This window comes from Balaenoptera borealis (genome assembly GCF_965194805.1).
Source record: "Balaenoptera borealis genome assembly, chromosome: 7".
Lineage (NCBI taxonomy): Eukaryota > Metazoa > Chordata > Mammalia > Artiodactyla > Balaenopteridae > Balaenoptera > Balaenoptera borealis.
In genome coordinates, this window is record NC_138864.1 from 91,675,563 (window position 1) to 91,702,460 (window position 26,898).

Here is a 26,898-nt window from a genome sequence, read left to right on the forward strand (position 1 = left end):
GCTCTCAAAAGTTGCATATATAATTATATCTAGAAATAATTTCTATTCTTATTTTAAAGAATTCTAAGGTTACGAGTGTCCACAGGTATTAAAAAATATCATAAGATATGAGAATTCTTAAAATTGTTTTCTTTTAATGGCCTAAACTAGGAGGTTTCATGCTGCTGGTCAGAGTCTTATTATACATATATTACTTGTTTAATTTAAAACACAGAAAACACTTTAGTCTTTGACGCTCCTTTAGGCAAAATCTATGTGGGGAAGCCAACAAAAAAATTAAAGACCCCGTGAGAAAAATTCAGAAAGCACAGAAGGACATATGTATTAGGAAAATTCCACATCTTAAAATGCTTTCTAAATTTAAAAAAAAAAGGTCTACAAATTTACCACCCACACCCCCAGACAAAGGGCCTTAAGTTCACTGCCAATTATTCTCTGTCAAAGAAAAATCATTTTTAATCTTTCAGTTCTTAAAAATCTTATAAAATGTAAAGATTAGAAATGCAAGCACAGTGACTGATGCAGTAGGCCCTCAGCAAATATTTATTGACAGATCAAATGGAAGAATAAATGAAAAAGCAGATAGATGATAAGCTCTATATAAGGGTTGATTTTGGACTGTAGGAGTCATTCATTCAAGTCATTTAAAAGAGCCCTTATATAATACATTTCATTAAGATGTCAGTTTTCAGTCCTGGTGACATTTCCTTAACATTGTCTTTTGAACTTGTATAATATTCAATTATAACTTATTTTGCTTTAATATACGATTCTGTTGCCTTTAAAACTAAAAGAAGGGGGACTTCCCTGGTGGTGCAGTGGTTAAGAATCCGCCTGTCAAGGCAGGGGACACGGGTTCGAGCCCTGGTCTGGGAAGATCCCACATGCCATGGAGCAACTAAGCCCATGCGCCACAGCTACTGAGCCTGTGCTCTACAGCCCACGAGCCACAGCTACTGAGCCCTCGTGCCACAGCTACTGAAGCCCACGTGCCTAGAGCCCATGAGCCACAGCTACTGAGCCCTCATGCCACAGCTACTGAAGCCTACGTGCCTAGAGCCCGTGCTCTGCAATAAGAGAAGCCATCGCAACGAGAAGCCTGTGCGCCATAACAAAGAGTAGCCCCACTCAAGGCAACTAGAGAAAGCCCATGCATGGCAACGAAGACCCAATGCAGCCAAAAATAAATAAATAAATAAAATCTAAAACAAAAAACTAAAAGAACATACAAAAAATAACCTTATAAAATAGTTTTAGATGAAAAAACAACTGAAAAGAACAACAGTTAATTATGAGTTGGTCCTTAGCTCCTACATATGACTACATATATGAATGTGTACCCTAACAACAAGAAATCATTTAATGAAAATTCATCCACTATTAAGATTTACTTGCATATGGCTTAATTTATTTTAAAGAAGAGAAGCAAAATATTTTATCTACATGTTATCTACTTTACATCCATCCATCCACCCATCCATCCATAATATAATATCTATTTGAAGACTTATTATGTCCCAGTCCCAATGCTAGGCTCCAGATCATCTATCCAGGCAACAGTCCTAAAACCTTCAAAACCTAAGTTGAAATATTGACTTTTTGAAGTATAATTTTCCTACTCTTTAGAAGAAAAAATAATCCCAGCAAATTGATGGAGTATGGGAAATTATGTAAGTATATCAATAATTACATAATACAAATTTTCTAAGTTTGAAAACATTTTTCAGAGAGTTTTTTTTTTTTTCATTATATTCAGAAAGGAAAAGTAGAAGAGGGAAAGATGAAGGAGGACAGAAGTGAGAGGGTTTAGGGCACACACATTAAAATTCTCAAAAAGTGAAAATGGGATTTAGCTGGTCCATCTATTTTTTAATGACATAATTAGTTTGTTATTTAAAAAAAATTTTACACCAATGCACATAAAAAAACAAACGACAATATCTCCTTCTAAAATCAACATCACCATTATCACTGTTATCTAGCCCAAATCTCAAAATAGCCACCAGGGGACACGATTTTCTCACTGATAAAGCTAAAGTGTACCTAAAGAACAGCTATGTTTTTAAATTGGTGCTGGTAAAGTGAACCACTTTCTGTTTTGCCAGTGGAAACTTGGCAGTATAACTGTGTTATTTCTACATTCTTTTTTTTTTTAATAAATTTTTATTTTATTTATTTATTTATTTTTGGCTGCGTTGGGTCTTCGTTGCTGCACACAGGCTTTCTCTAGTTGAGGCGAGTAGGGGCTACTCTTTGTTGCGGTGCACAGGCTTCTCATTGCAGTGGCTTCTCTTGTTGCGGAGCACGGGCTCCAGGCACGTGGGCTTCAGTAGCTGTGGCTCGTGGTTGGTCACTAGAGCGCTGGCACAGTAGTTGTGGCGCACGGGCTTAGTGACTCCGCGGCATGTGGGATCTTCCCAAACCAGGGCTCAAACCCGTGTCCCCTGCATTGGCAGGCGGATTCTTAACCACTGCGCCACCAGGGAAGTCCCCTATTTCTACTCTCTAACCACCAAACAATAAGAAAAATATTCTGTAAAAATCTGGGAGCATATCTTTTTCTCTTTATTTTTTTTTCTATGTTGTTTATTTTAAGTTACTTAAGAAGGGAAACAGTCATTTTAATCATTATTCCATATTCTATCATACAATACAAATTATAGAAAGACACAATTGTGAGTTAGCATGTAGCAAACATTTGTTTAATGACCTATATACAGGCTTAGGTACTAATCAACTGATCAAATGTACTAATATAATCAAAAGTAAGCTGAATACAGTTCCTAATAATAATAATCTCATAATCTAGTAAGAAAATAATAATCTAATAATCTTATACCTAGTAAGGAAATAGTCTAATAATCTAATGTCTAGTAATAATCTACTGCCTAATAATTTTATGGCCAGTAAGGGAAAAAAGAAGGGTAAACAAATGATTATCATGACACAAATGAGAGGTGACCAAGAATGAATCCAGGAAAAGCTTCCCAGCATAGATGTTTGGGGGCTGAGGTCATGCTAAAAGGGCCATGAGACTCAAGAAGTCCAGTTTCTGGTGACGATATGCTCTTTACTAAAGCAGGTATGTCAGGCTATCATTTCTGATGATGATGATAATTAAGAAGTCTAACCTAACTTCCCTGCACCTGACTCTATAATTACAAACAAATTGCAGATTCATAATTTGTATTTCCAAGTAGATTTTTTAAATGGAGCAAAAGCACTGACCAGCAGATTCAAGTATTTGTACTCTTTTGACAGTCATATTTCTCATTGTAATGTATTGGCATTTGGGTTTTGTCCCTTGTGAGTTTGGTTAGTGTGAATCACACCCTACTCACTATTAGTAGATTGATAAAATTAATTTTCTAAATTTGAAAAGCTGAAGTCAAAGGTAATACCAGCCCTTCCTAAGAAAAACATCACTACATTACCTTCTGTTAAAATAATTTCATAGCATCTCTACATATGTATGCAATATGGCTTACTAGAAAGAGCTGCAGGCCTAAGGATAAAACCTGGGTTCTAATCCCACCTCATCAATTATTAGCTGTGTGATTTCAGGCAGATAGGTGTCAATACCCTTATAAATAAATAAATAAATAAATAAATAAATAAATAAATAAATAAATAAATAAATAAATAGTGGTTAAAATCCCTCTCCAATCTGTTTCAAGGCCATTATTAACATAAAATAATGAATAACAAAGGGCTTGGAAAACCACAAAGCTCTAAGAGGTAAGATATTATTACTGCCTTACTAACCTGCAAATAATCCATGCCAAATAATCCATTAGTGAAAGTATCATAATCATTTTCAAAAACATAAGAAAAAAATCAATATTACAAGAAAGGCAAAATTTACATATCCTCTGTTGTACTTCCCATACTGACAATTTCTTCCTACAGACCTGGAGAAATAAAATTTGAATTTGTTCACCACTTTAAGAACTCTCCTTATTTTCTAAAGCTTGCAGAATAAATATAGTTCAAATAGGGTTGTTTCTGGCATATGGCTATGCCAAAATGATGAAATGAGGTCAGAATAGAGTTTCTAATTAAACATAAATATAAATTTAAGAAAATACAAAAATTTTAAAACAAAAAGTGGTATTATTAGGTTAACATCCCCCTAAAAAGAATGTTTCACCTTGAACATTTCTAATCCTCTAGTTAACATAAAGGAGAATATAGGAGTCTTTTTGCTCTGCCAGAGAAAGGGGATATAACTGGTTATTTGGCTGACATTATGATTGCTCAGTTCTCAACTGAGTGATTTATGTCAACATGCAGAAATTTATACTTTGTACCTAGGTTTTTTCTTCATTTTGAGAATAAAGAGGCAATAGATTGCTATTTTAAGTTTTATCCAGGCGCCTCTCCTATGTGCTCCCATTTCATCTCTGACACTGGATTGTAACCATCTGTTTACCTGTGTCTCCCCAGAAAGACTGAAAACTTATGAAGGGAAGAGACCATATCTAAGTCATCTTTTTATCCTCCAACTATTAACCCAATAACTGGCACATAAAAGGTGTTCATTAAATGTTGACTGGATAAATTGAGGAATAAACTAAGATATATTAGATTGACTTTAAAGTCTAGTTCCTTTGTATTACACTCAAATTTAATCTTTGGATTTAAGTAATAAAGGTAACACACATTCTGTGTAACTAATAGATTTACCCAAGTTAAACCAGTTGAATACTGAAATTAGGAAATCAAACAAACCGAATTGCTTAAATTGTATGTAGCAAACATGAATATGTACATTTATTAAGTAATATAATTCATTTATCAGTTCACTGAAAACATTTCTTGAGCATCTACTATGTTCTAATTACCATGCCCAGGAGCTGGCAGGGCTCAGGCTCTCAAGGAAGTGAGTGTCTGGTGGGGCAGAGAACCAACTAAATATTCTGACAGAGGTGTGTGCTGGGGCCACTGAACGACCTCAGAGGGCAGCTAAAGTACAACTGGGGGGAGGGGTTATATGGAAGGCTTCACAGAGAGGTGATGCTTGAACTGAGGGTTGATAAAACAGCAATAATTAATGTAAAACAAAGAAACAGGCAATCCAGGCAGAGAGAAAAGGGTGAGGCACCCACAGTTCTACTGGCAGAGAGAAGGCTGCATGCAGAAGAATGGCAGAAAATGACAAGAAACAGAGAAAAAGAGGAGGGACCCCAGATCGTGGAGGGTTAAGGATTTATAAAACATCTTCAGGGAAGAAGCAGTTGTATTAAATTCTTTCCTCAAGGGGCTTAGAGCTTACTTAAAACAGATTAAGAGTAATAGTCGAACAGTATTTAAAAAAGGAATTTTGATCAGCAAATAGGTGAAGTAACAAAACAAAACAAACAAACAAAAAAAGCAAAGACACTTAATTCAAGATAACTTAGGAGTTATCTGAACTTCATGATCCAGTTTTATCACATCTTTTAAAGGATAAGAGGAGAATTAGGTGTGACTTTGAACTGTAAATATTCCAACAAATCTGAAAACCAAAGAATGTTTTAAATTAAAAAGAAAGTGTTTTATCTCTCTGTAGAGACCATATCTCCAAATACATTGATCTCTGTCACTGAAGTACCTACCTTAGAGTCACTCAACAATGCCATTATGAATGTCAATATTGGGCAGAGATGAAAGAAAAGAACAGTATTCACAGACTGATTATTCAGCAGACCATTACTACTGGTAGGCAAGAAGTCTCAGAATGAACAGTCCAGCCGTGCTCCAGCTGTCCTGCACACTTGTGGGGAGAGCTCATCGGCAGTCCAAGGGATGGAGTGTACATGTAAAAGTAATGTGGTATTTTACAATACAGCACATATCAAAATTGCAACTTGGTTTTAGATTGCTTATTGTTATGATAAAGACATCAGTAACCATTTAAAAGAAGGTACATCTAAGTGTCTGTATTAGCAATGTAATCAAAGTTACTTTTTCATTGTTAGTAACTAATGGAATGTAAGTTATTTTCAGGGAAAAATAAAACAGTCTAACATTAATCTGGATTTCAGTTAAGCATGACAATATACAGGTACAGCTACAGCAAGTTAGACAACCTTTTCCAAATACTGCAAAATTCAAGTCACTTTATACAAAGGAAACTATGGAGAGAAGTATGAATTAAAATGAAAAATTCAGCGAAATTCCACAATTTCTAGTTCATTTTATAATTTTATTTCTAAATGCCATCTCCTGGGAACCTGAGGAACCACAGGCTAACTCATTTGATTGTAACTGAACAGTATTATTTATTTATAAACTTTTAATTTTGCCTCTCTAAGAGAAAATAAAAAAGCCATCACTGAAAGGTTTTCTTTTTTTCCCCCCTATAACTAATTGTCAAAGAGAACGACAAATAATAAATAAAATTACAGGCTATAAACAAGCAAATATTTGAAAACAACGAAAAATTCTGGCAGCATAATTTTTACGTTTAATGTAACTTCAGTCTTCTAAAGATCCACTTTCGCAGCCATAAAAAAGAACGAAATAATGCCATTTGCAGCAATATGGATGGACCTAGAGATTGTCATACTGAGGAAAGTAAGAGAGACAGAGAAAGACAAGTATACTGCTTATATGTGGGATCTAAAAAAATGGTGCAAATGAACTTATTTACAAAACAGAAATAGAGTCACAGATGTAGAAAACAAACTTATGGTTACCAGAGGGGAAAGGAGGGGAGGGATAAGTTGGGAGATTGGGATTGACATATACTATATATAAAATAGATAACTAATAAAGACCTACTATAGGGGCTTCCCTGGTGGCGCAGTGGTTGAGAATCTGCCTGCTAATGCAGGGGACATGGGTTCGAGCCCTGGTCTGCGATGATCCCACATGACGCGGAGCGGCTGGGCCCGTGAGCCACAACTGCTGAGCCTGCGCGTCTGGAGCCTGTGCCCCGCAACGGGAGGGGCCGCGATAGTGAAAGGCCCGCACACCGCGATGAAGAGTGGCCCCCGCACCACGATGAAGAGTGGCCCCCGCTTGCCGCAACTAGAGAAAGCCCTCGCACGAAACGAAGACCCAACACAGCTAAAACAAACAGACAAATAAATAAATAGAGTAGCTATTAATTTAAAAAAAAAAAAAAAAGACCTACTATATAACACAGGCTAGTCTACTCAATACTCTGTAATGGCCTATACGGGAAAAGAATCTAAAAAAGAGTGGATATATGTATATGTATAACTGATTCACTTTGATGTACACACCTGAAACTAATACAACATTGTAAATCAACTATACACCAATAAAAAAAAAAAAATCCAGCCTATCCAATGTCTGGGCCAATAACTATTAAGGACAGTCATAACAAGGATAAAGTCATCAAAACATACTGAATTAACTGTAAACTAAGAATATTAAGATATAATAATATAATTAAGATATAATAATATATAAGATAATCATAATTAGTTAATGGATATTGTGTTTTTTTTCCCTTTGGACTAATTATTTTTCTCTTTTTTCTTTTATATTTTATTTTATTATAGTTAGCATCATGCTGCTATTCCTGCAAGTACTGAACAAGCATGGGATTTGAATATTACACTCTTAAATAAATGAATTGCTTAATTTCCTGTGACCATCTATACATACTCCATCTTCAAAAAGTATATCAATATTCTATCATAAAGGAGATAGGAACCTTTTCTTCAATATGCATGACATTTCTGGACAATGCAATTGTGGCACTGGCACTTTTTTCCATGAAGAAAATCTTTGCAGTTCTATGGCATTCATCATTTGACAAAAGCAACTATTTTCCTTATCTGTCAGCTCTTACTGATCTTACTAGCAGTGACCCTGGAATCCTTAAGGACCCATTAAATCTCTGAAGAAGAAAGCTAAGATGAAGGACCTGCCACTCCAAATTCATGTGCTACTTGGCCTAGCTATCACTACACTAGTACAAGCTGTAGATAAAAAAGCAGATTGCCCACAATTATGTACGTGTGAAATCCGGCCCTGGTTTACACCTAGATCCATTTATATGGAAGCATCTACAGTGGATTGTAATGATTTAGGTCTTTCAAATTTCCCAGCCAGATTGCCTGCTGACACACAGATTCTGCTCCTACAGACTAACAATATTGCAAAAATTGAATACTCCATAGACTTGCCAGTAAATCTTACTGGCCTGGACTTATCTCAAAACAATTTATCTTCAGTTACCAATATTAATGTAAAAAAGATGCCTCAGCTTCTTTCTGTGTACCTAGAGGAAAACAAACTTACTGAGCTGCCTGAAAAATGTCTGTCTGGACTTAGTAACTTACAAGAACTCTATATTAATCACAACTTGCTTTCTACAATTTCACCCGGAGCCTTTATTGGCCTACATAATCTTCTTCGACTTCATCTCAATTCAAATAGATTGCAGATGATCAACAGTAAGTGGTTTGAGGCTCTTCCCAATCTGGAGATTCTGATGATTGGGGAAAATCCAATCATCAGAATCAAAGACATGAACTTTAAGCCTCTTATCAATCTTCGAAGCCTGGTTATAGCTGGTATAAACCTCACGGAAATACCAGATAATGCCTTGGTTGGACTTGAAAACTTAGAAAGCATCTCTTTTTATGACAACAGGCTTATTAAAGTGCCCCATGTTGCTCTTCAAAAAGTGGTAAACCTCAAATTTTTGGATCTAAATAAAAATCCCATTAATAGAATACGGAGGGGTGATTTTAGCAATATGCTACACTTAAAAGAATTGGGGATAAACAATATGCCTGAGCTGATTTCCATCGACAGTCTTGCTGTGGATAACCTGCCAGATTTAAGAAAAATAGAAGCTACTAACAACCCAAGGTTGTCTTACATTCACCCAAATGCATTTTTCAGACTACCCAAGCTGGAATCACTCATGCTTAACAGCAATGCCCTTAGTGCCCTGTACCGCAGTACCATTGAGTCTCTGCCAAACCTCAAGGAAATCAGCATACACAGCAATCCCATCAGGTGTGATTGTGTCATCCGTTGGATTAATATGAACAAAACCAACATTCGATTTATGGAGCCAGATTCACTGTTTTGCGTGGACCCACCTGAATTCCAAGGCCAGAATGTTCGGCAGGTGCATTTCAGGGAAATGATGGAAATTTGTCTCCCTCTTATAGCTCCCGAGAGTTTTCCTTCTAATCTGGATTTAGAAACTGGGAGCTATGTTTCCTTACACTGCAGAGCTACTGCAGAGCCACAGCCTGAAATCTACTGGATCATACCTTCTGGTAAAAAACTCTTGCCTAATACTCTGACAGACAAGTTCTATGTCCATTCTGAAGGCACACTAGATATAAGTGGCATCACCCCAACAGAAGGGGGTTTATATACCTGTATAGCAACTAACCTGGTTGGTGCTGACTTGAAGTCTATTATGATCAAAGTGGATGGCTCTTTTCCCCAGGATAACAATGGATCCTTGAATATTAAAATAAAAGATGTTCAGGCCAACTCAGTTCTGGTGTCTTGGAAAGCAAGTTCTAAAATTCTCAAATCCAGTGTTAAGTGGACAGCCTTTGTCAAGACTCAAAATTCCCATGCTGCCCAAAGTGCTCGAATACCATCTGATGTCAAGGTATATAATCTTACTCATCTGAACCCATCAACTGAGTATAAGATTTGTATTGATATCCCCACCATCTATCAAAAAAGCAGAAAACAGTGTGTAAATGTCACCACAAAAGGTTTGCACCCTGATCGAAAAGAGTATGATAAGAGTAACACCACAGCATTTATGGCCTACCTTGGAGGTTTTCTGGGGATTATTGGTATGATATGTCTTTTCAGCTGCCTCTCTCAAGAAATGAACTGTGATGGTGGACATAACTATGTGAGAAATTACTTACAGAAACCCACCTTTGCATTCAGTGAGCTTTATCCTCTGATCAACCTCTGGGAAGCAGGCAAAGAAAAAGGTACAGCATTGGAAGTAAAGGCAACTGTTATAGGTGTGCCAACAAACATGTCCTAAAAACAACTAACTAAATCTACTTCAAAGAAAACTCAAAACTGTGGTTGTACTTTAAAAAAAAAAAAAGGCAGAGAACTATTACTTTGTAGAAGGAAGTTTAAGCTTCACCAATGCTGCTCCTGACCAATGGACATATGTACAAGTTCAGCATTTTAATTAACTGGCTTCGAAGGGTACTGTGGCAACCAAATAAAACAATTCCATTTTCTAGAACATGTAACTTTTATGTCTGGACTACAGTTAAAGTGGACAAAAACATTTCTGTATTTTTTTTAAGTATATAAGAGTAGTTGAACTGAGCAATACCTCCTCCTGTGTTGTATTACACATGTTAGCCACGAGTTTTTGCAGTGACCAGATAAACTTGAATTGACACGTGGTGTAATAAAATGGACAAATTCTGTAGAGTAGACACAGTGAATATGTGGACCTCTTTTATAAGGAAAAATACATTTTGGATTAAAATCAATTGCTTTTGTCTTGTTTTTGTTTCTAAATAAAGAATAATTTCTGGGAAATATCATTTGACCAGATATCATTTAAATGACAATGTTTTCAAAAAGCGTTTTTCTATAATGAAATTTGGAATGCTAAGAGTAAGACACTTTTACTGGGTGATGTAACTACATTTTTATAATGCACAAAAATGGATTTTAGAAGGCACTTTATCAATATTGAAAGGCAATAATAACATTGTACTTAACCCTTTATTGACAGAAACAAATCCTCTTGGAAATTATGTATTCACTTATAGATTTTCTTTTCTTAACAAGCAGCTTTTGGAGTGGATTTAATTATTAAGTTCATATAATGTAAATCCAATATCTAAGGAAATGAAAGCCTTATTTTAATAATTGGTAGTAGCTCAACATTAGGCTGCTTGCTTTGCAGAAAATATCACCGAATTTCAGTAGGACTTAAGATCTAGGTGTAATTTTCAAATCTTGCTGTGACTGTAAACACTTAATGAGCTTCACTGCAATAACAAGCAAATAATCTAATAATTTTCTATGTTGCAAATACAGCAAGAAAACATGTTCTACATGACCCCCAAAGAAGGAGGTTTATATACTTGTATAGCAACTAACCTAGTTGGTACTGACTTAAAGACAGTTATGATCAAAGTAGATGGTTCTTTTCCCCAGGATAACAATGGATTTTAGAATTTTAGGAGACTAGGATTTTCTGAAACTAGGATTTTTAAATTTTATTTTAAGATATACTGAATTCATAGTGGAAGAAGTTCCAGAGTTAAATAGAAATTTAAGAGGACAGTTTTGCTCATGAAAAGCTTCTGAGACTTAGAATAAAAGAAAAAAATTAAGTGCAGTTTTCAATGACTGTAAGGCACCTAAATAACACAGCTTAGAAAAATTGAGAATCATTGAATTGAAGTGCTAATAACATTACTAATTATTTTAGAGTCTTATACAGAAAATACAAGACTTTTACCTGGAAAGAACAACCAAGACTTTTAGGGCTTTAGTCATATTTACAAACAAAAACCCATAGTCCTACAAAACCAATGTATTTGTGTACAAAGAAAACATCCTGAAACAATAAAAAAAAATCTACAGAGGTAATAAGCCTTACTTTTTATAGGCAAATTGCTTATCTCTACAAAGCTACAAGTCTTCCATGTTAACTGCTACTTAATCTGTTCATAATCAAGTGTTTAAGTTTTCTTACCGTAGCTTTCTGCACATCATCAACATGTCACTGGCCTGTAAACATTTCTACCACTGAAATCATACCAATTTATTTGTTAATACTAGACATTTGCTTTTGTGATAGCACTAACAGTTTCTAATTAAGTATTAGCTGTTTTTGACAATGTTGGAAAGTAATTGTTATGAACTCTTTAAAACGAAAGGACAACTGTGTTAATTTTAACACAACCAAAATATGAAACTTGCTAATTAAATGTGTTTCCCAAACACAAATTTTACAACCTGATGAATCACTATCACAGAGAGGCTGACATTAGAATTTATCAATAAGACATGCTCATACTTCACAAGAGGTTTCAGCACCACGGACAGAGCTTTTTAAAAGAGCCAGGCTATTTATCAAAAATACAGGAGCTGAAATATGACCTATTAGGATGCAGGTATTGTATAGGTCAGCAAGAACTTGCTCAGGTTTCTTGTATGTTTCTATCTTCATGAAGAACTATACCAAACATGGTAAAGCTGAGAATCCATTTCAAGCTACATTTTTCTTAGAGAAATTGCAGTAAATAAGTACTCTGAATAGATACCTAACAGTGAGCACTAAAATGAAGTATTTTTGTTACAGCTGAATAAATACAGATGCTCAAAGCAAATCATGATCCTATTTACTTGCTCAAATTTTAATCTAAATTGCCAGTGAGAAAAAGAAAAAAAGACATTTGCTTCAACAACAGAATGGCATTTCATACTCCCTACATTACCTCCTAAACCTCACATAAAGTTAACTAAGCACTGGTTAAAGTACTCAAAGCATGTAACTTACAATTTGGTGATACCAAATGGATACAAAGGCAAACTCTGCCTATAATAAATAAAATTCTAAAGTTTATATCTCTATGAATGCCACATGATCCCCTCACATTGCATGAAGGAAAACATTTTTTTAGAAAAAAAAATAATTTTACAAGAATTATATATTTTATAATTTACACTACAAAATAAATCCAAATTTTCTATAAATAAGCATGTCTAGTTGAATACAAAAATGCATACAATGTGAAGCGAAATGTGCAATTGTCAGCAAAGCCAAGTAACAATATGCTGCCAGTCATATGTAACCATTTTACTTAGAAAGAAATGAAATAGATTTATGGTACATATGTCAGTCCGTTGATACTTACTGCAGTTCTTAAATTTATTCTAATTAGGTAAAAATTTCTTAAGCAACACTATATAACAGCAAGCATAATTTTAACATTATAATTCCTTAGTCTATTCATTTAACTATATTTTCTTTTGTTTATATTCAATATATATGTATTGTATGGCTATTAGTCACTGGAAAAATAGAAGTGAACAGGACAAATTCCCCACCATTAAGGGGCTTATATTAAACTGGTTTGCATTCTGGTTATGTATCACTGATTTCACAAATATGTGTTAACTATGTTACCTAGTGGAGACCCAGCTTCAATCCATACTTTCACAGAATGGTAATGTTCAGAAAATCAGATTTTTTTTCTTTGGTCTAAAATATTTTATTTATCACAACATGTTGATACAGGAACTTAATTCAAATTTATTATTGATTTTATTCACGATAGATAGATAGATAGATAGATAGATAGATAGATAGATAGATACTAGCCTAACACCATCCTTAGACTGGTTAAATAAACAGGCATGTCGACTTACCATAAATTATTTCTAGGCACAAAAACATGGATAACTATTATGTTTCCCCTATTTTCAACATAGAATGATCACCCAAGAAATGTAAGTCAAATTCAAGAAGGTAATCTAGCACTGCTAAAATATTTATGTATTTTATGAGGAAGACCAACTTACTCTATCCACTCTTATAAAAATCTTCCAGGGCTTCCCTGGTGGCGCAGTGGTTGAGAATCTGCCTGCTAATGCAGGGGACACGGGTTTGAGCCCTGGTCTGGGAAGATCCCACATGCCACGGAGCAGCTGGGCCCGTGAGCCACAACTACTGAGCCTGCGCGTCTGGAGCCTGTGTCCCGCAACGGGAGGGGCCGCGATAGTGAAAGGCCCGCGCACCGCGATGAAGAGTGGCCCCCGCTCGCCGCAACTAGAGAAAGCCCTCGCACGAACTGAAGACCCAACACAGCCAAAAATAAATAAATAAATAAAGTAGCTAACAAAAAAAAAAAAAAAAAAGAAAACACCGGTTCCTAATTCCTGTGCCAGTACCCATTTAAAAAAAAAAAAAAAAAAAAAAAATCTTCCAACAACTATGAAGAAAAATTCCATAGATTAGCCTTTTACATGAAAAATTAGAAGTGACAGGTCAGTAACCAATAAAGCAAAAAAACAACTTAAAGTTTAAGAGCATATATTTGCTAAAGAAAGAGAAAATTCCAATAAAATGTTCTCACAGCTGTCATAAACAGCAGGAAAAAAATCTCATTGTATACGTAAACATAAAGCAACATCTTTAGCTTCGTCACAATGCTGACTTTCTAGGAGACAGGGAATTATAAATAGTAATTATATTATGGCTACATTTTCTTTGATTCAATCTCTGTCTCTCTTGTCTCTCTTTCTCTAACTTGCCATAACAAATGATAACAAATAAGTAAAAGTTTTTTCAAAGAATATGGTTGTTACAGGTATGTTTAGTATATCAAGCGTCCCAAATGGTCATTTGGGGATAAATCTAAACAGAAAGACTAAAATGATCTTCTCTTTCAAATGGTAGTATTTTCACCCTTAGTTCTATAGCCCCCACCTTTATAATATCATTTTACCCTGACTAATGCCTTGCTAACTAGGCTGTTGCGTGGGAGCATGGCAGTATTGTACTGGAATGAAAAAGCCATGCCTGTCATGGAGTTCTGGAAAATGAAAGAAACTGACTCCAGTTTCAACACAGTAGTGGCTACTTTCGTGTGTTAATTTGAAAAGTGAGGACTTTATTGTTAGGGGTGACCACCAATTTGGTTTATATTATTTCTCTGAAGCAAGGGGAAAATAAAAACACTATTTGTACACAGGAATAAAATGGCAAAATCTGAGTTAATTGTAATAGCCACAAATATCCAATTCCAAGTAAAATTATTAAAATACAAGCTTTAAAGAAGAATATTCTAGTAAAATATAGATTTTTTTTCCAAAATCTGGCCTAAACATTCCATTAATGATATAACAAAGGTGCTTTTGAATTGACTAGTAAGCATTCAGTATTCTCAAGTGAGAAAATACATGACATAGAACACAATTCCTTTTTATTCCTACTGAAAATAGACAAGCCCATAGAGATTTGAATCTACCTATTCTAGTTCACTTTACATATATAGCAGAGGGCTCTTAGCTTACCTTTGAATAAAGCCATATAGTCAATACCAAGTAAGGGGTCATGTATATAACAGATACTTCGATACAGTTTTCTCTTAAAAGCAAAGTGAGGTATTTAAATAAGTAATAAATTCAGAGCAAATTTATCACATATGATTTCAAAATTATTGTAGTGTGGTCCAGAGTAACAAAGCATAGCCAAAAGAATTGTGGTTAACCTTGGCAAGTCTTTCAGAAGAGTGAACTATAATGGCATTTGAAGACCTCACAGTGCTTTGTGTCTTTATCTTTTCTAACTCTAATATATCTTCAAGAAACTAATACCATTATGTGACCATTGTAAGGAAAATCCAGCTTCTCATTAAAATATATGATTCGGTGTCAAGTCATTGATTCAAAATCCAATTGTGATATCCATTTATAATGTTTATCAGCCTCTGCAACAAACAATGGAGTAAACTTAGGACATAAATTGACCAGCCTAATCCTAGCACTGAAAGAATCAGAGTGTAATAAAATAACTTTCCTGTCAGTTGAGGTACCAGATTCAAGGTTGGTAAAGACAAACAGTTCTTAAACCATCAGAGGTGTTATTACTACAGGAATATGATCAAACACACTGAAAGAGTTCTTCAAAAGAATACTATATAAGACTGAAATTCACTATCAAAACTGGGATTAAAGACAGATACCTCTGGTAAACATCCCTTTAATAATGATTACAGAGAGGAGTCATGTAGTCAATAAAGAACAAAAAAATCATGTCCCCAAAATAACTTTAAGGCTTCCGGGATTCCCATCGCTGTTTCCTAGTCAATCAACAAACCAACATTCCAATATATGATTTTCACATTAAATTGTTTATTAGAGTTTAAAAACACATTTACATACAAAATGCATGAATTTATATAACTATGTGATTCTAACTACCCAATTCAAACCCTTGAGTGTAAAAATAAGAATCCTTCAATAGAGAAAAGGTATAAAAAATAGAAGGAAATAAAACATTTATTTCTTTTTTCTATCAAAATCCTTATCTACATATATTCATATAGATTTAATAGACTGCATTGAAAAAACGAGCTACATCAAAAACACCCGTGTTAGATAAGGGGAGTTAGGTTCTTCCCACCAATGGGTTACGTGCGTCTCAGTCCAGGCTCAGGCCTGAAGTCACAATGTGATGCTTGAGAGATTTTCTTGGCACATATAATGCATAGCAATTAATAAATATATTATCAACATTATCATATTTGAATAAATATACATTCATATTTCCTTGAGTAACAAGATAAAAACTAGAAAGGAAGGAAACAAACACTTACTGAATGCTGAATATGTGCCAGACTAAAAATTTGCTATGGTCGTAAGAAATCCACTCCAGATCTAAAGGAGAAGGGGTGTGGGAAAAATGAATATTTACCATCTTACTATGTGTCAGGCATACTGAGGAATGTGCTTGTTCACCCTCCTGGTCTCTGTTTCTCTATATGCACGTCTGTCTCTCACATGCGTGCGACACACACACACACACACACACACACTTATATTAATTCAATTTTCATGAAATCCTTGTGGGCTCAGTGTTAACACTCTCATTTTATACATCAGTCTCAGAGAAGTAATTTTCTTTCCCAAGACGATAATATCATAGAGCAGAAAAACCAAAAGGTACAATATTATGAAAAATAATAATACCCAGGTGCTTTTCTGGCATGCCATACAAAAAATAACTAATAGGTGGTATTTTGAGGAGGGAACACTCCATCAATAGTATACCAGATTCATTAATTGTGCTATTGTCTTCTAACTATCTCCATCAACATGTTCACTTATAATATTCCTATGTCGGTTCTGCATGAGGGATTGGGGTAATGGGCTCCAGTTTGCCAACTTTCAGTTATTACTTGCCAAAGGCACAACTGTGAGCACTGGTTTAGCAAAAAAACCCAAAACAAAACAAAACAAAACACACACACACACACACACACACAAAAGAAAACAACCTCCAAAAACCTGCATATATTATAAATTGAACTTTTAAAATAAGCATATTCACGAAGTACTCACTGGCTGCAAGGTGCCTCTAGAGACTTACGAAAGACTCTTCTGTACTTATTCCCATGCATCCATTTCACAGTCCCCATGCATAACGCTCTCCTGTTTTTCTGTCCCATTACAGAAGAGTAAAGGATAGTCAATTACCTGTTTTACTTGTTTTCTGACTCTAGCTTATATTTGTCATACATGATAATTCTGACCTTAGAAGGAGGTGCATAAAGAGTAAGGACTGAGGGGAAAAATTTTTCCCTTCAACTTTCTGCCAACATCCCCATCCTTGCATGTATTGGTGCCATAAACACTAACAGCTTAGAGGGTCATAAGTCAGTGCACTCTGATAGAGTTTAGTCTGTTGGACGACTTGTAGTCTATTACAAACGGGTTCTGAGGAGTTCTAAGTTATGAATTGGAGTTTATGAATTGATTCTGAGGAGTTCTAACAAATGAATTTGTTCTAGAAGAACAAAACTAATTAGTATAGGATAGATAACATGGATTATTTGTTCATAAATGGGGCAGCAAAAAATATTATATAAAAACTTGACACCATCGAACTTATCCCTGAGATTAAAACCTCCAATGCCCATATAGGAAGTTGATTGTCTCTATGTCCCAGTAGAAGAAACAAGGTGATTCATTAAAACAAGCAAACATTTCCACAGATTAGTAGCTTCCATGAAATTAAATTGGCATGCAGATTTTATGTGTAGAGAAGTATCTCAGTATTTAATGAGTACTAATTTTTGCTTGCTAATATTTCATAGTCACTATGCTGAACCCTGTTCTCATTCCAAAGATACCACCCCACCTTGATTTTTTTTTTTTTAATGAATCATTGATATGGCAGAACTCTTTTGCTACTATTATTTGGAAAATAATAGTAGTAAATTTTCTAAACAGAGAAGCAAGGAGTGGCCCATGTTTTCATTCATACATGATTTTTTCCCATGTGCTCTTCATTTATTGAGGATCTACTATGTGCCAGACATGGTATTAGCTGCTAGAGATGCAACATTGACTGTGATAGACAAATTCCCTGACATCATAAAACTTAGTCTACAGGTAGATACCAACAAATGAATCTGGTAATTGCAATATAAGTTAATAGAAATATGATAGGAATGGGGATAGCTTACACATATGCTGGGGTACAGGTTATTATAAAGGAGCCCAGAAAGGGTTCTAACAACTAAGACTGCCTTTACACAATCTCCCAATTAAAAAGCTGAGAAATGTTGGGAGCAGGCTAGGGACAGTGTGAAGATGACAACAAGCTGAAGAATTTGAATAGCAACAGCATGCTGAGTAACTGGGAGAAAGTTCTGAAGAAGGAAAAAGCCAGAGCTGGCTTCAAAAGATAAATGAAGATATGGGTAAAAAAATCAAACTTTACTTGGTGCTAAACGTGGTGGAAACTAATGTCCCAGGGAAAACGACTAGGCCAAATTCAAAACACCAGGACTAATTTATAAGGCTACAAATATTAGTTTTCCATATTTCACGCCTGTCTCCCTCTATAACCAAGCCCCAGTTTCTCATCCAATCCCTAGTCCTCCATAGTTGGGAATATGAGAAGAAGTGGGAAATAAAAGAGAAAAGGAAATAGACACAGGCACACTCTGTACACTACTCCTCAGGTCTCCCCTAATCTGAAACCACATCACACACACAGAGAGACTCTCAAGACCCTCATAAGCATACACTCAGACACAAACCATTCATGTTCAGAGTAAGTATGGTCCATTATATGTAAGATATCCTATTTTCAGATATTAAAAAAATACACCTCCCATGAAATTAACAGAGGGTCAAAATGTTACTCCAGCTCTCCACTCTTTCCCCAAAGGGAAAATAAATGAAAGAGACCTTAGGTATTCTGGCCAGTTTTGTACATTAAAACCCATGTAATGTAAAATTAGGGTCTATGTGTTTGAATTTAAGACCGATCTAGTTCTATTTCCACTGATAATTGTATTTCTCTTTCAGAAATTTCACACATATGTTATATAGAGTTTAATAAGTATAAAAACAGATTTAGGAACACCAGGAACAAATACTGTGTCTCATTTCCTTGCATTATGTTTTCTACCATACCAGACATAGTTCTAACTGGATCTCATAGATATCACTTTCCTCAGATAATAGAAAAAAAATTGCTCTCTTATGTTTCCAGTTGAGACCCTGAATTCAAAATAACTTAAAATAAGAAAGAGTAGAATAGGTAGAAGTACTCACCCACATGAATAGGACACTCATTCTACATTTTTTATGGTTTCTCAACACTGAGCTCTCTTAAGAAGAAAATTTTATTAAGATTGTCTAACACAAGTCTAATATAGATTACTAAAGATGTAAATTATGTCAATAATTTAAAGTTTAATTTTGAAGATGTACTTAAAAATTAATAGAGGAGATAAGCATTAATAGACATAAACATAATAGACATAATAAACTTAACAGAAAAGATAAGCATTAGCATAAAAATTCGGAAATACTTTCGCTATTAAATTTTCTCAAAAAGGTTTTGGGAAACTGTGATACAAAGACTATTAAATTAGTTACTTTTCAATCCTTCAAAATCTTTTGTTTGAAAGGTCTGTTGGAGGTTTTTACCTGAAACCAAGGGGGGGTTGAAAGCACATCCACCTTCTCATGATATTTTAAATGCCGGGGTCTTGGTATGCCCAGAAAGACTCCTACAACACTCTGAAGTGAGCTCCTAATTTTGTAGAGGACTACAATTCACCATGGAAAGTGTGTCTGTTCCATTTCACTCTGGTATGAATAATAGAGAAGCCTTTAGATAAAATGATACTAAGTAAACGTTAACAACAGAGTGATTTTTGTTTTATTGATACGAGTAACTCTGCCCCAGCGCTAGGCTGCAGTACTCAGGTCAACTGTTTTTCAGTGTGACTACTCACACCAGGTAAGAACATGTATGTGGCTTAGCACAAACTCTCATCTCATTCTGGAAAAAACAAGTCAAGTTTTAGGTTCACTGAAGCCAGAATATATAAAATACTAGGTCTATGAAATCAGTAGTCCTAGATGTCGAACTAAAGTTACAATCTTAAATGTCATAAAGCTTTGATTACACATTTGTCAAGTACTTTCTAAGATATAAGACATTTTTACATATGTCTGACATTTGAATATATCCTCCGTAGCTACTCTGTGATTTCAGAAAAATCATGCTAACCTACTTTGATGAATTATTGGTCCTGGCAATGGAAATATCAAATAAAATTATCATCAAATTTGCAAACCCATTGAATCTTTCCCCTGCTCCAAAGTGAGCACTGTCAAACACCTGTGCATGCTTTCACAGTGGCAATGGGCTTATCAATAAAGATTTTTGCTATAGTGGGAAAAGCCAATCCTATGATCTTTAAATAATCTGGTTTCAGAAATGAGTTTTTATATTAAACCTCTCCTAAAGATCTCCTTGACTTGAAATTCCAAGCTTAAAATAATGATGTCACATTATTCCTTTAAAATATATTATTTTAAAGTACATAATTTTATATTATTTTGCCTTAATATATTTTACTACTAAAGTAACATGTGATTATTATACAAAATCAAGAAAATACAGAAAAGAGAGCCCCACATTCTTCCTGTCCCCCTCTTACAAAGCCTGTCATTCTGTCTTCCACAAAGTTTATATTATCTGACTCTACTACCTTCACTCTTAGTACAGACTAGAGGTGCCCAGACTGTAAAATTGGCATGAAAGACCTCCAATCTCAGGATGAAAGATTTCACTGCTCACCCCATCATTTCCTCACCCAGCCCCAAAGCTCCCAATGACATGATTGGCAGATATTACCATCCTCTAGTATTGTACATCAGTCCTTTATGTATCAGCCTATTACATTTTTGCAAAGCTTTAGGAGTAAAAAGATTTTCACTCTCACGTTCAGCTGAGAATTTGCTTCTTTCTATTTTTCACTAGTTTTATTTTAGGGAGCAAAAAAGGAATGAATTTAATGTATGTACTACAGGGCAGCCCTGCAAGTCGATCATGCTATCATGTCCCTATATGTTCTTTGCTCCACACTGAAGAAGTCCATGTCCTTAAAGCTATTCAGGTCACTCTTCTCTGAAGATGATCCAAGTCATCAAAGTCTCTCTTAAAATACAGTACCGCAAACAGAATGCCACCCTGTAGGTGTGCTAAGCTCTCTATTTGGTTGGGGAGCAATGTTAACAAAATTCCTGCACTGTTTTCAATCGAAAGCAGAGCCACCTCTAAGCAGACGAGGGTCTTCATACTTGAGGCCAAATCTTGTGGTTAGCAACATCACCAAGACCAGCATCACCAGCACTTAGTAAACGCTAAGCCCTAGCAGACATATAACCTAATTTAACCCCCATGAGGAAGGTTCTATCAGTAGCCATATTTTATATGACAGGTGAGAAAATTTAGGTTGAGAAAGTTTAAGTGACTTACCAAGATTTCGCTAGTAAGTTTTTATGGGTAAGAGGGATTTGGTCTCCATGTAAAAGCAAATTGACAGGTTGTTAGTTTGCTAACACCTACTATAAACCTTGGAATTTCTCATATGAACTGATATGACCTCTTAGATAAAAGTCACTCAGCAGGTAGTAGGGGTGGGTATTATGATAACTTAATTAGCATCAGCAATTATCACAAGAGCAGAAAATTAAGAATCTCTATAGTTAGAAATAGTATTTCATTGATAGCATACTTTTGGAAATAAAGCCTGACACAAACTAAGAACTGGAAAACAGAAACAGAGCGATTACACCTCCATGATGCTATGGTCATTAGAGAAATTGATAGAACTACAAGGCTTTCAGTCAACAAAAGAAAGACAATCCCAAAAGGAAAACTAATGAAAGGTATTCCCATACATCAAGGTTATTCCATTGCTTAACTTACTAACAGTAGTCTAATCCCATCATGAGTTAACAGGATGCTGAGGAGAGAAGTATAGATGAGAATAACTAAAGCTTGTTTTTGTTTAGCTATTGGCTTCTAAACTTGTTTTTAACTGTGCTCCACATTAAGGTAAATATAATACATTGTGACACACACATAAACAAAAATTAAGTTTCACAAAAAAGATTCTAACTGTGCAATTCAAACTCAGTATATTTTCTATTCTATTCTAGTTCTTTTTTTTGAAAAAATGTTGATATGATCTGTTAATTGATTTTATTAACTACCAATTAGTCATAACCTGCAATTTGAAAAACATTAAACACCTACCAGTACCCATGGTCAGGAATAAACCACAAGTCAAGAAATATCTGTGGAATTGCCATTTAGTTTCTCTTTTTGTAGTTATTAGTTCAAAGCTTAATATTATTTTTTTTTCATTCCAACATAATAAGGGAAAGTAGAAGAGAGGAAAAGATGGCAACAGCAGCTACTGAAGAGGTGCTTTGTGAAGGGGAAGAGGAAGGAAGAGCATGTAACATGCATACTGAGGCTTAGAAGAGTTGAACAACTTGCCCAAAGAAGGGCTGGGATTAAAACCCAAATCTACATGACTCCAAAGTTTGTAATTTTTACATAGGTTAGAGAACAGTCTACAGGAATATAGTTAATATTTCTAAAATGCATCTGTCTGGTGATACTACACTAAAAACCTCTCAAAGGACAGGAAAAAAATCTTAAAATAATTAAATCAGGAGACTATCAGATAAACTTTTTATAGATTTCTAAATAAGAACGTACACTGAATGGTAGATTCCCTGGCTGTCAGCTGGGAATGTTTTCTTGAGTTCCATTTAAGGAAAGGAGGAGTGTAGTCATTTCCTAGGGCTGCCATAAGAAAGTACCATACAGCCTTCTCCCTTGTGTCTATACCCAAATCTCCCACTTTCTCTTATAAAGGAACTAGTCATTGGACTAAGTTGATTATGTCTGCAGAGACCTTATTTCAAAATAAGGTCATATTCACAGGTACTGGGGTTAGGACTTGAATATGTCTTTTCTAGGGACACAATTCAACCCACTACAAGCAGATAGAAATGGATAAATCTAGGATGTCAACTATATGTTCTCAAAAATTGGAAAGTTACAAAGATACACAGCAGCTCAGTTCAACTTCAAATGGCAACAGGGAACGGATGGAACAGTGTTAAACTCCCTCCATCTCAGTTCTTTGACAGCATTTACAACAGTATAACAAAAATGCAAACCAAAATAAAGTAAAATTAATTTTCAAGAAGGATTCATTCTGTGTTCAATTTATACTAATTATCATGCTGAAAGAGCCATTTAGATGCCTTATAAAAATTTTTTTTCTGTTTGAAGGAATTTTTTAAATCAGTGTTTATTTCATTGCTGATGATCCATTTCACCCCATTCCCTAATCACAGCGAAAAAAGATGTTAAGCCAGAACTACAGTTTTCCATCAGGCAAAACAAAACTTATACAAAACACTGGCATATTCCTTTCTATACTTAGGAAGATCAATTTTTTTCTATTTCACACTTTCAGACCACACTGCTCAAAGTAAGAAAAGGCGAATGTAATCAAGCTTGATAAGCCAGAAGCAGACAAATGACACGAAAAAAAATAATTTGAGGAGTGAAGATATTAAATTACCACCACAATGCTCTGAATAATAAAAGCACGGAGTCAAAAGCAGTTCAGTTTCTTAAGACCAAGAGGCATTTCAACAGCTTTACCAAAGACCAGAAGTCAGTGTTTATGTTTTGTAAGAACTGTAATATGAATGAATTAAGAAATTATACTTTTAAAAATCTCACTTCGAAATACAGTTGGAATACAGATGGGATTCTCTGATACTTCGTGCCCTACATTAACTCGTGGGGCCAGAGGACCAAAGCAAGAGGGAAATAGTGTGCCTCCCTGTTTAGTTGTGGTAGCTACTTTTTATTACATGGGCAATATAATTCATTGTTTCTTATGTAACTGCTAACCTATCTTAAATTTTAATAGCCATCCATAAACAAACAAATGATATCACTTGTTCCAAGTGAGGTGTAACTTACAGATGGAAAACCCTGCAAAATGACTTGCAATAAATTAAAATAATCCTGAAGGAAAAGTGGAACATAGCTAGAAAAAGGTTAGAGATAAGAGATAACTTACTTGTAAAACCCTTTAAGGCAAAAGGGAACTGCCTGCATCTATATTCTAGGAAGGAAAAATCTTGAAAATTAGGATGCATTCAAATGCCACAAATATATCAGAACATACTATACTGCTAAAAATGTTTCAGTTAACATGGTTTTAAAAATTTATCTCCATTGAAACCTTTATTTAAAATTGTTTGGCTATTGTGGAAAAAAACAGCAAACAAATGAATATGATGTGCACTTGATGTCAAGTATTTCATGAACAGAAGGGATAAATCTGGAATTTTTATCTTTGCCCTATATACATTGTACATTGAAGAAAATTTTTTGGAACTGAGCTAATAAAAGGCTAAATTAAGACACAATTTTAGTGCTCTGGGAACCTCAGCAGCACTACTACCCAGAGGCAAAAAGCCTAAATGATTCTATGAACAGGTAATAAACCGTAACAATGGCCAGAGACTAGGCTAGGTTGATATTTCTTTATTCATTGGTATTTACTATGAAATTAAAATGTTAGAAGCTGCAGGATATACAAGGATGAACCAGATATGTACTTGCCCTGCAAGAGTTTAGAGAATTATCTATGATGGGAAAACTACACAGGAGGAAAGAGAGTAAGAAATGCTACAGCAATTAAGTAGCTTCCAGATATATTTTGTGAAAATTCCAGATAACAGTAATTAAACTGGCCCTGATATGCAAGATAACCATCTCCCCTATCTAAAAAGTTGTTTTTGTAACAGAAGACACATAAAATAGTGCCTGTTCTCTTTATAAAAACTGGAAAAAAATCTTCATTTTCTAAAACAGAAAAAAGTACATTTTCCTCTGAATTAAAAAATCCTATTTTAAGCTAGGAAAAGAGAATGCCTATTAAGATGTATTTCACCTGCTACAAATGTGGTTCACCTCACAATTCCCCAGCAAAAGGAAAAACTAGGATATTCTTTCTCTGACAAGATTGCCTTATGCTGTTGGCATTGCTACTTCGAAAACTGAAACTCTAATTTTATTTCTACAGCTACCTTCTAGCTTTCTATTGTCTCATCTACTAAACCCCAGTTACCATTACAGTTCAATTTCCCAGTTACCATTATAGTTCAATTTCCTAGTTTGTTATTTTCTCCAAGAAAAATGAACAGGAGCAAAAAAAAAAGAGCAGAAAAGAAAGGAGGAGAGACAAGAACAGAACACATCAATCCTGAAAAAGTGAGACACAAGAAACTAAAAAGCAAGGTAAGAAAAAAGGAACAGACAACGGGCAGAGTTGGGGTGAGAGAGGCAGACAGAGAGTCAGGAGGCGTTGAGAGGTCAAAGCCCTCTGTCCACTTGAAGTGTTAGCTTATTTGCCCTCATTAAATACTGCCTTGTCTCTGTTATCACCTGCTCAATAGTGCCCTTTAGAAAATTGGCTGGTAAAGGCAGATATGACACGAAGTGGCAATGACCTGGCTAATATGAACCTTTTAGAAAGGAACACATATTCCTGAGCCCAGGTGAGTCAATACTAGATGTCTTCTGCTTGCACATTCAATCTACAGGGTTCTAAAATCTAAACAAAATTCAAAGTCATAGCTGTGTGCCTTTCAAGAATACTAGACTTCACTTAATATTATAGATTTGCTGTTGAATAAACAAAAGCTTGGAACACAAATGATGAGAAAGCTAAAAAATATAATTGGGCAGGGGTGAAATAAGTTAACAGGGCCAAGGCATTTTGGTCAGGTTGCATTTTGCAATTTGGGAAATATCTGAACTCTCACAAATGTCATAGGGTGTGAGAACTGAAAATATTTCCATCTGCCTAAACTAAAGGAACTATTGCTCCTCATTCATGCTAATGATAATTCCATGCTGTTCTCCAAGTTATTAAGACTATTCGGCTGCTTGAGAAGAAAAATTGTCTATTCTTCCCGTGAAAGGGTAATTTTAAAGCCACTTGGGTAAATGGCTGAGTGACAAAGCAAAGCAAAATTTAATATCACTGAGGGAGCTACTAGAAATTGTCTCTTCTTATCTACTCTACTTTCAACAGAGGAAAAAATCTATGACACATAGTATAGAACTTGGATGATAAAATGGTATAAGAATCATGGAACATTATACCTTTTTCATTGAAAAATACATGGTTCATTGGTGGCAGAGTAGGACTAGCACACAGATCTTCTGACTGTTAATCCAACAGTCTCTACACTGTGCATCAGTATCCATAAATTCTGGCATATTTGGGACTGAGAGAAAGCAAAAGAGAGAACATTAACTCAACTATTGTTTCTGGTGGTACTACCACATTCCAAACCTATACCACTAATACTAAATGTTAAAGTCTTAGATACAATTTACTGACTAGAAATAATATTTTGAAGAATGAGAATTTAGGTCCCTTATATACTTCCACATTTTCCCTCTCAATCTTCGCTCAAAATATAATTTTACCAGAAACTTTTTGTTAAATCAACACTCATATACGCATATTATAAATTCTTAGTGCTAAACCACATAGTATACTATGACTATGATTACACTGTTTCCTGTACAGTTTTGGATTCCCTACAGATAATCATTGCCTTCTTTTTTTTTCACTTGCTTAATTTTCAATGTACCTAGAACATTTCATTCTCAAATTCTGAACAGAACTATTAATCTGCTAACATCTCTTGCTTAATATAGTATCCTTTCCATTCTCTTTATCATTGTGGGTTGATGTTTTCTTTTTATTCCTTATTGTTATTTTAGTGACATTTCAAGAAGAGAAGATA

At 35.0% G+C, this 26,898-nt stretch overlaps 2 protein-coding genes across 5 annotated transcripts in view; one reads left to right on the plus strand and one right to left on the minus strand.

Annotated features, from left to right (window-relative positions):
- LRRN3 (leucine rich repeat neuronal 3) overlaps positions 1-10,515 on the plus strand; it is a 43,125-nt gene extending 32,610 nt beyond the window's left edge. The window contains exon 2 of the mRNA XM_082400051.1: positions 7,515-10,515. Within this exon, the coding sequence (XP_082256177.1) occupies positions 7,874-9,997 (2,124 nt within the window). The 5' untranslated portion in view covers positions 7,515-7,873 and the 3' untranslated portion in view covers positions 9,998-10,515. The remainder of the gene's footprint in view (positions 1-7,514) is intronic.
- The window catches only part of IMMP2L (inner mitochondrial membrane peptidase subunit 2), a 629,217-nt gene that overhangs the window by 189,700 nt on the left and 412,619 nt on the right, over positions 1-26,898 (minus strand). The window lies entirely within an intron of this gene.